General features: G+C 48.7%; 1 protein-coding gene across 3 annotated transcripts in view; it reads right to left on the bottom strand.

Moving 5' to 3' along the window:
* gmcl1 (germ cell-less, spermatogenesis associated) overlaps positions 1–13,649 on the bottom strand; it is a 69,746-nt gene that overhangs the window by 42,682 nt on the left and 13,415 nt on the right. For all 3 annotated transcript variants that reach the window (XM_087984395.1, XM_087984394.1, XM_087984393.1), the window contains exon 4: positions 3,059–3,156. In XM_087984395.1, the coding sequence (XP_087840521.1) occupies positions 3,059–3,156 (98 nt within the window). The remainder of the gene's footprint in view (positions 1–3,058; positions 3,157–13,649) is intronic.

The raw sequence follows: 13,649 nt of genomic DNA, 5'->3' as shown, positions 1-13,649 counted from the left end.
TGCTCCAGCTACACGGGAAATGGATCAAACACCCAGTCCCCACTGGGTAAGCACATTGACCCCAGAGGGGGAGGGACTGCAAGCTTTACAAATATCCTCACAGGAGAGACTCAGACATGCCCCTCATTCAGAGCCTGTGGGGAGATGATAAACTCAACTGGGTGTCTGCTCACTCCTGGTGGAAAACATGTGTGTACACCCCCACCCCAACACAGTCTGGACAGCAATGAGGAAATGTCAACCATTCAGACAGGGAGCAGGATCCAAATCCACTGGGGACACATCCTTTCCCAGTTTTGGGAAGTCTGGATATCCTGCTTTGGACAATTATCAAAACCGGACTCACAATGTGAACTGGAGCTGTCGACTCAATGGGGAAAGATATTTTGCAACATTCCTCGTGGACCAAGAGAAATAGGAATGCTTCCAAGCAGAAGCCGAGCACTGTTGGGCATTGGCTATCACTCCACTGTGTCACCATTGGCAATGGGAGATGTCTCTACCCATTCACCCATCCCCTCCCCAAGTAACTGTGGCCCATCCTCCCCCACAAACAAGAGAAACAAACCACTGCCCCGTAACATTCAACATCACTGTTCCCACTGAATCCCCCACTGTCAACATCCTGGGCATTATCATGGACCAGAAACTCTTTTGGACTGACCACATAAACACACTGGTTCCAAGAGCAGGTATCAAGTATCACACCTCCTGACTCCCCAAAGCCCTTCCACAACAAAACAGTGGGATGCAACACTCCCCACTTGCCTGGATAGGGGCAGCTCCAACAACACGCAAGAAACGTATCCCCATCCAGGACAAAGCAGCCACTTGATTGGCAACACATCCACAAGCATCCACTCCATTGCCGAGACTCAGTCACAGCAGAGTGCACCAACTACAAGATGCCCTGCAAAAATTCACTAGAGATGCTTCAACAACAATTTCCAAACCCACAACTGGTACCATGAAGGAGGCCAAGGGCAGCAGGTACATAGGAATACCACCCCCTGCGAGTTGCCCTTCCAGTCCCTCCCCATCCTGATTTGGAAATATCTCGCCGTTCCTTCACTGTCACTGGGTCAGAATCCTGGAAGTCACAGCTGAGCAGCAATTTAAGAACACAGTTCACCACCACGTTCTCCAGGGTATTGTGTGGTGACACCCATATCCCATGAGTGACTGATACAGTCAGTGAGCTTCCAGCTCCTCTGAAGGAGCGGTTTCACCTCCCTAGTCTGCTCCCAAGGCTACCCCTAATTCCTGTTCGATGCAATTCAGCTGAAGTGGTCTGCACTGAAATCGTTGATGCACGGGCCTCCTTGGCCTTATCATCTCCCTCTCACCTGGATCGTGCAAATGTGATTGAAATGGACCTGTGTTCTGTCTGCGAACCACTCTCCATCCTCATCACTCACTGGGCAAGGTTTCATATCAGTCTGAAGGTTTATTATTGACTGCATGATAGAGATGGTCCTTATCTGACCATCTCCACACAGATAGCTCTGAAATACTTGATTCCTGTGAAGGCTTACACCTTGTATATCTTCCCCAGAGCCAGTCCCAGCCCAACCAATCACTGCTGATAAAAGTGAACTTGGATGGATAGGACAAGAGATTCAGTTTGATCCTAATGCATCGTGTGTGCTGGTCTGAACCATATTCCGTGGCAATGCTTCCCCCAGCTCCCCGACCCCAGTGATGATCGACAGAAGAATTCCGGCCGGATCTCTGACCTGACCTGATGTTGTGAGCCCCTGCAACTGTCAGCCAGCTCTCTGAGCTGGAGCAAACAGGCTACACATCCAAGCACTGAGTCTCACAGCAAACAGGCTTTCACTGCTGATGCACTGGAGGCCTGTGGAGTGGTAACCTAGCAACGGCCTGCATCTCCCAGCAAGGGAGGGAGCTGGAAAAAGCCAAATATAGCAGCTTTCCTCTCAAACAGAAGGGGACAAAGGCAAGGAGCTGACACAACTCACTGATGCGATGTGAGCTCCCTGTGACCAGCAGTAGGCAGGAAACATGTGCACTCTCAATGACTGACACAGGCATGGGAACTGACAGGAACTCTGTTATAAACCTCTCATCACATTTAGCTCCTGCACCCCAGCAACCTCACAGCATTCGGAGATCTCTGCCCTTTCCCAATTCTGGACTCGAGCATATGCCTGATTTGAACTGCTCTGGCATTGTCACTTCATTGTGAGCTCTGGAAATGCACCTCTCTCTCCTCCTTTCCAACAGTCCATCTGGGACCCAGCTTTTCTTGGCTGCCTGGGGGGAGTGGGGGAGGGGGTCAGAAACCCTTTGGCCCTTGGGGCTGTTTGGTTGTGCTGCCTGTGTGGTGCCAGTCAGAATTGCCTTATATCAGGTCACCACGACAGGCAGAGCACAGCAGCAAGACTGACTCCCTCTGTCCCTCTCCAGCTGATTATAGCCGGGGGGGGGGAGTGGATTAAACCTGGCACCAGCTGTAACAGCACATGTAGACAGCTCAGCTCCATGGTCAGCTAAGCAGATACCTGAACTTGTCTCACTCTATAGCACTGTCTGCTGGTTCCATACAATATTCTGCCTTCTCCCCGAAACACTGCAAAAGGAGGTATCATAAAATTAACTAGGACTCATGACAACATTGTTCACCGGTCAGTCAGGCATTCCTTCCAATCCTCTGATACAGTACAACAAAGGGGCCGTACATTCACTGAACACCCTGAACCTGCCAACACACAGCATGCGAGTACGAGGATGCATGAGGATACTGAGACACAGAAACAAATACAGTTGAGAAAGACCAAAAACGTCCCTGGTCAAACAGTGAGGTTTTCATGTCAGCTTCTAATCAGGCAAAGTGCTGTGGGACAGGGGTGTGTGCAGTGCATTCCAGCGTATGGAGGCAGAGCCACCAGGAGCAAAGTGATCAAGATGAAGGAAGTTACAGAAATAGGCAGGGGTCAGGGGGTGAGGACTGTCTGTGCTTGCAAACACTGAGGCAAGAAAAAAAGCAACACCCATCTTTGAATTGAGACCAACAGACTGTCTCTGTGTATCTTACCAGCTGTAGCATGCAGGCTGCTGCCAGAATGGTCACCACGCGACTGGGATGAATTAAGACATCATCTCGGTACAGCGAGCCAAAAGCCACTTGCAGAGCTGCAGGAGGAGAACGGAATAGAAGTTCAACATCCCACACACACAGCACTTGGAATTCAGCCAGATTCCTCAAATCAGCAGGATTCTGTGCACAAATGTGATGATGTTCATGACATGCACCACAACAGAGTCCTGGGATCGACCAACATTTTCTCTCCATTTATTTCCCCTGCCGACACCATTTTTGTGCAGCCCTCATTCAGCAGGATGGTGCTCCCAGAACAAGTGACAAGAACCACTAACCAAAACCTGTCTTTGTCCACCGCCTTTGGGCTCTTTGTTGTCTGACCCTGTCCCTCTGGTAGTAAGCGAGAGATCATTTCCTTTGTCATCTTGTTTTTAAATTTGGAACTTTTTCATAATTCACTCATGAGATGTGGGAATCACTGGCTGGGCCCATATTTATTACCATGTCCCTAGTTACCCCCCTTGAGAAGGTGGGGGTGAGCTGCCTTCTTGAACCGCTGCAGTTCATGTGCTGTAGGTAGACCCACAATGCCCTTGGGAGGGAATTCCCAGGATTTTGACCCAGCGACACTGAAGGAATGGCGATATATTTCCAAGTCAGGATGGGGAATGGCTTGGAGGTGGACTTGCAGGGGGTGGTGTCTCCATGTATCTGCTGCCCTTGTCCTTCCAGTTGGAAGTGGACGTGGGTTTGGAAGATGCTGTCTGAGGATCTTTGGTGAATTACTGCAGTGTATCTTGTAGAGACACAGAGCGTCGGTGGTGGAGGGAGTGGATGTTTGTGGACGAGGTACCAATCAAGTGACTGCTTTGTCCTGGATGGTGCCAAGCATCTTGTGTGTTATAGGATGTGGAGAGATTTCCATCACACTCCTGTCTTGTGCCTTATAGATGGCATCGAGTCTTTGCAGAGTCAGGTGGTGTGTTACTCATGGTCAGCAACCCCCCCCCCAGGATGCAACTTACTAAAGAGAGAAACAGCACGAGAGTGAGAGAGGGAGGAGGGGGGAGAGAACTTCTTTAGCCTGAGGTGATTGGTTCATTCAGTCCTGGGTCATGTATAAGCTACCACTCCCAGAACATCTCCAGTTTGCCGAAATGGCCTTCAGCTATCATGCTGGAGAGGTAACATTACATACTGTTCTGCTCTGTTCTGCCAGGAAAGTTACGTTCCTGCCCACCCCACCAGGAACATGACTGCAGTGCCAGAGTGTGGTGGTGGAAGATGAGGAGACCATTCGAGCCATCATCTCTGCATCTGTGTCAACAGTGCTATCCTCCTGTCCCAGCCAGTTACTGGATGGAAGGGCCCATATACCTTCTCCCTTTGCTGATTTCCCTGCTGTGTCTCTGTCTCGGATGTCAGCTCAGAACCCAAAACACACTCTTGCAGTGATACTGTGCTACAGGTGGCAGATGGAGCACACCACCCATCCTACCATTCCCAGACCACCTTCATTTCAATCAGTCAATAATGGATCATGGGCTCTGCCTGAGAATGAGCTCAAGGGGCAAGGCTTTCCCTCTACCCTCAACCAGGAGAAGCATTGGAGGTAAAAATGGAAAGCTCCTTCCCAGGCTGTTCCTAGTTCCCACTCAGACCAAGGTACTGCCCTGCAGTGTCTGCTTCCACCCCAACTCTGTGATGTTCATGGGGGTGGAGTGTTGAGAAAATGCTGGAGTTAATCTCTGGGTGGACCAACATTTGGCCAGCTCTCACTTGTCCTTGTCTGACTGACCAATACAGCTGGGAAATGCTCAACAGTACAGACCGCAGACAAAGAACAGGGCATGAGCAGACACAGTAAATAGGTCTGCAGTGCTGCAGGGTAATTGTTGAAGCATCCAAGATGAAAAGCAAACAAAAATCCGTTAGGTTAGCAGGAAGCGAACCACTGACACTGGAACTGGTCACCCAAGTGGGGTTGCAATCCTTCAGGGCCCATTGACAACTCAAAATGATGCTTGCTTCCTTCCACCTTTCTCAAGTTGCAGCACCCTACAGATCCCTGTGCTGGGATTTACCAAAACAAACAATCTCTCCAAACACATGAGATTCAAACAGGGCAGAAACCGCTCAGAGTAAACAGCAACTCTGCTACTGAGTGCCAATCCTGACAGGGCCTCCAGGCAGTGACGGGGCCTCAGGCTGCAGTTTGGGGAAACCTCACTCTCTGCCTGCACCCAACTATATCCAGTCCAGGAAATAGCAAGGCAACAATGTGAATTGCACTAACACCTGTCGCATCCCCTGGATGACCCAAAGTGCTTCTATGCCAATGAAGAACCCTTCAAAGTGTCGCCACAGTGCCACGGTGCTCGATACATCTGGGGGTGAGGAACTCAACCTCCTGCGCTGGAAGACACCACCTTCCCCTTTCCAAGTCACTGCCCACAGAATGTGCTGGATAAACGCAGGCGGTCTGGCAGCACCATGTGTATAGGCAAGGTGCAGCTCCACAAACCCATGACACACTCAGAAACTGTGGTGCTGGGAAAGCACAGCAGGTCAGACAGCACCCGAGGAGCAACAGAGTCAATGTTTCGGGCAAGAGCCAAGGGGGCTGAGAGGGAAATGGGAGGGTAGTGGGGCTGGGGGAGGGGGTGGAAAGCAACTGGGAATGTACTAGGTAGATGGAGGTGAAGGGGGTGGGGGAGTGATAGACCAGAAGGGAGGGTGGAGTTGATAGGTGGGAAGGAAGATGGATAGCTAGATGAAGAGGGCGGTGCTTAGTTAGAGGTTGGATGTGAGATCAGGTGGTGGGGGCGGGAGGTGGGAGGGAGAGGGGGAATGAGGTAATTGGTGGAATCCATACTGATGCCATGGGGTTGGAAGATGAGGCATTCTTCCTCCTGGCGTTGGGTAGTAAGGGTTTGGCAATGGAAGAGGCCCAGGACCTGCATGTCCTTGGCAGAGTGGGAGAAATCAAAGTATTCGGCCATAGGGTGGTGGGGTTTCTTGTTCTCCAAAACATTCCGTGAATCACTGTCCTGTCTCCCCGATGCACAGGAGAAACATGAAGAGCAACAGACACAGTAGATGAGATGTTTGGATGTGCAGGTAAATCTCTGCCAGACAAGGAAGGATCTTTTGGAGCAATGGATAGAGGTGAAGGAGGGGAAAGATGTGGATGCAGGTTTTACACCTCTTGGCAGGAAGTGCCGGGAGTGGAGGGTGGGTTGGTAGGGTGCGTGGACCTAATGAGGGAGTGGCGGAGGGAATGGTCTCTGCAGAATGCTGACAGGGGTGGGGAGGGAAATATCTCTCTGGTGGTGGGGTCTGTTTATAGGCGATGGAAATGGTGGAGGATGATATGTTGTATCCGCAGGTTGGTGAGGTGGAAGGGGAGAACCAGGAAGTTCTGTCCTTGTTGTGGAGTGGAATTACCCCTCCTTGGAGCAGATGCGGTGGAGGCGCAGGAATTCGGAGTAAGGGACAGCAATTCTTCCAGAGGCAGGGTAGGTGGTGGTGTCGTCCAGGCAGCTGTGGGAGACAGTGGGTTTGAAGTCGATGTCTGTGTTGAGTTGGTTGCCAAAAATAAAGATGGAGAGGTCCAGGAAGGGGAGAGAGGTGTCTCAGATGGCCCAGGTGAACTAGAGTTCAGGATGGAAGGTGTTTGTGAAGTTGATGAACTGCTGAACTTCTTGCAGGGGCACGAGGTGGCACCAATAGATTTATTAATGTAACGGAGACAAAGGTTGGGAGTGCTGCCAGTGTAGCTTCGGAAGATGGCCTGTTCCGTGTACCCAATGAAGAGACAGGCAAAGCTAGGGCCCATGCAGGTGCTTATGGCTACCCCTTTGGTTTGGAGGAAGTGGGAGGATTCAAAGGAGAAATTATTGAAGGTGAGAACCAGTTCTGCCAATTGAATCAGCCCCCTTGTGATCCACCCCCTCCCCCCACCCTCAACAGTCCTGATGACAATGTTTGAAACATCGATTCTCCTGCTCCTCAGATGCTGTCCGACCTGCTGTGCTTATCCAGCACCACCCCTTTTTGACTCTGATCTCCAGCATCTGCAGTGTTCACAGCTGGCTAATCCCTTAGCAGAGTTGAGTACAGAGGAACCTCAATTATCCGAACGACACAAGCGGGGAGTATTTTGTTCGTATAATCGAATGCTGGATAACACAGTTTAGCCAAGCATTGGGACCTTGCGATGTTGCCGGTAATCCAAAATTTGGGTAATGACGTTCCTGTGTAAAGTCAGGAACAGGCAAGGTGGAGTCCAAAACACAAGGGCAGGTCATTGACACAGTGTAGGGCAGAAGAGATTCAATGACTGGAGGTCTCAAAGCACAGGATCAAAGCTTAAGGTTATGGGACACTGGATGAAAGCAGAGCTGTGCTCAGGGTGCTCGCCTCTCCACACACACTTTGTCTCGCTCTCTCTCTGCACTGGCCTGTTCAGTGTTCCCAGCATTGCCTGTTTTCAGTTCAGATTCCAGCCATTTGTTGTCTATTTGCTGTCCAAAGATGTCCAGGTTAGAGGGATTGGCCAAGCTAAATTCCAGGGATGTGGAGGATAGGTGGGTTAGCAATCGGAAATGCAGGGTCACAGGGACATGGTAAAAACAAGGACTGCAGATGCTGGAAACCAGAGTCTAGATTAGAGTGTTGCTGGAAAAGCGCAGCAGTTCAGATAGCATCTGAGGAGCAGGAAAATCGACGTTTTGGGCAAAAGCCTTTCATCAGGAATACAGGCAGAGCCTGAAGGGTGGAGAGATAAATGAGACGAGGGTGGAGGTGAGGAGAAAGTAGCATACAGTACAATAGGTGAGTGGTGAAGGGGATGGAGGTCGGGGGTGGGGGGGGGGGGGGAGAAAGGGTGGAGCCGATAGGTGGAAAAGAAGATAGGCAGGTTGGACAAGTCATGGGGACAGTGCTGAGCTGGAAGATTGGAACTGGGATGAGGGGAAATGAGAAGGAGTGGGATGCTCTTCAGAGAGTCAGTGTGAACTCGCTGTGCCAAATGGCCTGCTTCCACACTGCAGGGATTCAGTGGGCAGCGGGGAAAGAAAAGCAAATAGACCAGAAAATAAAATCCTCAACTGCCTGGGAAGAAAAAGCAACAGTACAAATACTCAGATTATAAATCACAAATGTGCGAGAAGAGAAAACAAAATACCACTGTGAAGGGACTTCAGTGAGCACGGGGGAATACAGAGATATTTCCTGAAAGCTTGTGCCATCAAACAGAATAGGAAAACCTGCTTGTTGATTCGTGATCGGAAAGAGCAGAGCTTACAACTGCCTGAATGTGTTGCTTGGTCCATGTGAAGATGGATGAGGTGGAGTCAGCTGGGGTGGAAGCTTCAGTGAGCTCCCATGTGGTCTTCCTGAAGCAGTCCCAGGTCATTTGATCATCATGTTGTGGCTGCAGGGGGAGTGCAGTGAGAACGGTACCTCATTCCAACCCGGGAAGATTTGCTGCATCGTCCTCACACCCCCCACTCACTCCCATCAGCTGATCAATCAGCACGCCTCTCGGGGGTGGGGTGATGCATTTCCATCTCCATCTCCATGACGGGCTCAGCAGCAGTATTACTGATCAAGCTGGACATAGCTCCGGGGTCTGGGCAGGTGGTGAGGTAACCAACAAGAGGGAAAAACACACCTGACCACATCCTTAACAATCTGCCAGCTGTAGATGCATCTGTCCAGGACCATATTGGTAAGAACAACCACCAACCAGAGCTTGTGGAGACAAGATTCCACCCTCACACTGAGAATACCCCCCATCGCATCGTGTGGCACTACCACCATGCTAAATGAGACAGACTTCAAATAGAGTTAGCAACTCAAGACTGGGCATCCATGAGGCACTATGGGTCATCAACAGCAGCAGAACTGTACTCCAGTACAATCTGTAACCTCATGGCCTGGCCCAGCCAATCCCTCCAGTCAACCATTACTGTCAAACTAGGGCATCAACGCTGGTTCAACAGAGTGTGCAGCTGGACATGCCAGGAGCAGCACCTGGCAGACTTTCAGACGGAATAGCAACCTGGTGAAGATACCAACAGGATTACATACGCACCGCTGCTCAACCAATTTGATTGACTCCACGTGATATCAAGGAACGGCTGGAGGCACTGGATACTGTAAAGGCAAAGGTTCATGACAATATTCCACCAACAGTCCTGAAGGCTTGTGCTCCTGAACTTGCTGCTCCCCTGAGCCAAGCTCTTCCAGTACAGTTACAACATGGGCATCTACACAACAATGCATGTCCTGCACCAAAAGAACAGGACAAATCCTCCCTGGCCAATTAGCACCCCCCCCCATCAAGTCCACTCTCCATGGTCAATGAAGGAATGGAAAGGGTAATTAACGATATGATCAAGTTCCGCTGGCTCACTAACAGCCTGCTCACTGACTCAAGGTTTGGGTCATTGACTTCTCCAAAGGATCAAGTGTCATGTTAGGGGGTGAAGGTGATGTTGAACCAGAGCAAGAGTTCTCTGCTCCATCTATTCTTTGTTCCTCTCTTGTGTGTACCATGTAGAGTCTGACTACACTCTCCTTTGGCAGAGGGAAGGAGCAGAGAGCTCAATAATCACACACACAGATCACTGGAGTGTGTCAAAGCTCCCAAACAGTGAAGTGGAATTCATTGAGAACAAGGGCCTGAATTCACAATCAATGTCACTTAAATATCACTGACAGTGCACACTGAGATACACTGGTTACCAAACTGATGAGTTTTAAACTTGTTCTGTGTTCAGGTTTCTCTCTAGCCTTACATATCCCCTATCTCTAACCTCCTCCAGCCCCGACCCCCATCCCTCCCTCTTTCTCTCACCTGATCTAGTCCCTACACTTCTCACTATCTCTGTATCGTCCCCCAGCCCCTACATCCATCACAATCTCTGGAACCTCCTCCAGTCCTGACAGGCCTCCCTCAGCTGTGTTAAAAGAAACGATTTCCAGGGGGTAAATGTGGACTTTTTTTGATGGAGAAAATGACAGAAGCAAAACAATTCTTTTGTTTCCTCTCTTCACACAGAACACCTCACACAAACTTTCGATAGCTAAGAGGTGAATTAAACTGAGCAACTGAATGAAGCTGGTATTACTCAAGAGGTAGTGGTTGACAAGTCAACTGGAACAAAGATTAACGAATGCGCTGGATCAGAGGAGCTGTACCCCACAGTATTCACAGGAGGTGGAGGGAAGAACCGTGTATGAATTGGTGATTACCTTTCTAATTTTATGAATTCTGGAAAGGTTCCTGTAAAATTGAAAGCAGCAAAAGTTGTCACGCTATTTAAGAAGCGATGGAGAATGACAAACTGCAGACCATTATCTGATGTCTGTCCGAATGATGTGTGATAATCCATTGTAAAGGAGTTATTAATCGGACATTTTGAAAAGCCTGGTCAAATTAGGCAGAGTCAATGTGGGCTCGTGGAGGGGAAAATGATATTTGACCAACCTGTTGGGAGGTTTTTGGTTGAGGATGTCACGTGGACCACAGATCAAAGGGAACCAATGGAAGTCTTGTTATATTTGGATGTCCAGAAGACTTTTAACAATGTGGCACATCAGAGATTTAAAGCCCATGGGATTGGGGTGGGGGGGGGGGCGGTGATATACAAGTACAGATTGAGAATGAGTGAAAACACAAAGCAGGGAGAAGCAATGAACAGATCATTGTCAGGATGGTCGGCTGCTCCTGGTGGTGTCCCACAAGGCTCAGTGCTTGGACCCCAGCTATTCACCATCTCTACTCATCACTGAGTCAGCAGGACCACCCCAATATCTCCAACTCCCTGGCACCACCACCGTGGGCAAGAGGAAATTGTGGGGAGACTAGGAGGTGGTTTCATGATGACTGGGACAGGCTAAATGAACATGCTGCAACATGGCAGATGGAAGATAAATGTCAAGTGGGACCAATGTGACAGGTTCAGTTTGCTCGAAAAAACCCCAGAAAAGAAACGACTATCTTTCGGACATGACAAGAGATTGTGAAGTGCATGTCTCCAAAGGGATGTGGATGGCCTTGTTGTGAGTTGGCATGTAGTGTAACTATCCATAAGGCGGCAAAATGCAGCTCCAAACTTTATTCCAACACTTGCAAAAGAGTTGTGCCATGTGTTGTGTCAGTGATGGATGGTTTTACATGAGATCACGTGACAAGCCTCCAACGATGAGAAAACCGATGGGGAGCAAGTGGAGAGTAACTTTGAAGAGAATGATCATTCAAAATGGTGGAGCTAACCCTGACAGATCAGGTCGCTTACTCCTGCTGCATGTTCATCTTTTAATAGAAATCACTTCAAATCCAGTGGATTTTAAAAAGGACATGAACAGAGAAAGACCTTTTTTATTTCTCAATCCAGGAAGTGAAATGTCACTTCAGTTGCAAACCAGAAGAAGTTGCACTCTGTTCTTCCATGAGACAGCAAGTGTAAGGTCATCAGCAAGTTTGGAAATTTACATTTGATTCCAGAATAATAGGTGAATAAAATATGAATGCTTGTCATCTTTCAAAGGAAGTATTGCTCACATTCTGATAAATTGAGACAAAGCATAATGAATTAGCCTGTAGCTATGAAACACAAAATCCAACTGGATGCTCATGTGCAGAACGGTACAAAATTGAATTGCAAATAAATCATTTTGACTAAATTTATATCTTCACTCATTTTCCTATCTGACAATGCAATAATTTGCACCTAATTCTCTCCTTGTGGGTCTTATTTGTAAGATGAGGAAGTTAACAAAAAGCTGCTCATTCCCAGTGAGTAATCTCAAGAATGCAATCACATGCTTGTGTTGCAATCAGAGGAGAATAATTCCAATTGGAGCCTGTGGCTGAGACATCAGAACCAGCTCCTGTTCCACACCCACCCAAGACTGCTCCTCACAAGCTTCGACGTGAAGTGAAATCAGGCAGGTTGTGAACATCAACTGGCTGCCCAAAGCTTTCCCAACAGCACAGCTGGGAAATATTCCCTCAATCATCTGGAGAGCTCTGCTAAACTGCAACGAGAAAAATGAAAACTAGTTACCCCAAGGTTGGTGGTGTCATGGATAGCGAAGAAGGTTACTTCACAATGGGCTGAGGAGTGGCAGATGGAATATAATTTCGATCAACATGAAGTGCTGAAGTTTGGAAAGACAAATCAGAGCAGGATTTACACACTTCATGGTGAGGTCCAAGGGAGTGTTGCTGAACAAAGAGACCTTAGAGTGCAGGTTCAGAGCTCCTTGAAAGTGGAGTTGCAGGTAGATAGGATAGTGAAGGTGGTCTTGGTATGCTTTCCTTTATTGGTCAGCATACTGAGTACAGGAGTTGGGAGGTCATGTTGCAGCTGTACAGGACATTGGTTAGGCCACTATCAAAATACTGTGTGCAATTCTGGTCTCCTTGATATAGGAAGGATGTTGTCCAACTCAAAAAAGGGTCCAGAAAGGATTTACAAGGAAGTTGCCAGGGTTGGAGGGTTTGAGCTATGGGGAGAGGCGGTACAGGCTGGGGCTGTTTTCCCTGGAGCGTTGGAGGCTGGGGGGTGACCTTACAGAGGTTTACAAAATCACAATGGGCATGGATAAGATAAATAGACAAGGTTTCTTTTTCCTGGAGTTGGGGAGTATGAAACTAGAAGGCATGGGTTCAAGATGGGAAAGATTTAGAAGGGACCTAAGGGGACAAATGTTTCACACTGAGGGTGGTGCATGTATGCAATGAGCTGCCAGAGGAAGTGGTGGAGGCTGGTACAATTGCAACATTTAAAAGGCATCTGGATGGGTATGTGAGGAATACGGGCCAAATGGGATGAGAGTAATTTTAGATTTCTGGTGAGCGTGGATGGGATGGACTAAAAGGGGTTGTTTCCATGCTGTACAGCTCTATGATTGGATGGTCAGAATCCAATGTTCGATTTCAGTTCTTCACTGTTGGGTAATGTAATAGTTGGAGAGTGAGTAATAGAATGCAGAGTCACCAGAGGGTGTGTTTGCAGCTTGAATGGATTAAATCAGGAGGAACATTTGTATAAACTTGGCTTGTGCTACCTCGCATTTAACAGGTTAACTGATGACTTGCTCAATATGTTGCAAATGTTCAATGAATTTGTAAGGCTGTATACAGCAAACCCAACTGTGCCGGGAAACTGAAGGCAGAATACCGAACATGTGAAACAAACACAGCATGCTGGAGAAACTCAGCAGCTCTGACAGTGTCTGTGCAGAGAGGAACAGAGTGAATGTTTCACACACTTCTTCAGAACGCGATATTCACAGCGAGGCTCACTCCCTGCGGGTGATCACTCAGCTTCAAGGGCACCACTCAACATCAAGCTTGGGGCAGGGGGAAGCCCCATAGCCATCAGCAACATACTGTCCTCACCACCCCGAGGCCACCAACCTCTCACACCCAATCTCATTCGGGAAATGGGAAGAACATTCAAAACACAACAACTACTTCAGAGTGACAGTTGGAAGCAGCTTTCTCATCATGGCCTGGTGTCTTTTCCTGGAAATAAGAAACACTGAAGGCACTGATGTCATGGCA

Source organism: Chiloscyllium plagiosum, unplaced genomic scaffold (genome assembly GCF_037043375.1).
Source record: "Chiloscyllium plagiosum isolate Xiang-an unplaced genomic scaffold, Cpla_swu_hap1 HiC_scaffold_48, whole genome shotgun sequence".
NCBI classification, from domain to species: domain Eukaryota; kingdom Metazoa; phylum Chordata; class Chondrichthyes; order Orectolobiformes; family Hemiscylliidae; genus Chiloscyllium; species Chiloscyllium plagiosum.
This window is presented reverse-complemented; position numbering and strand designations above follow the sequence as displayed.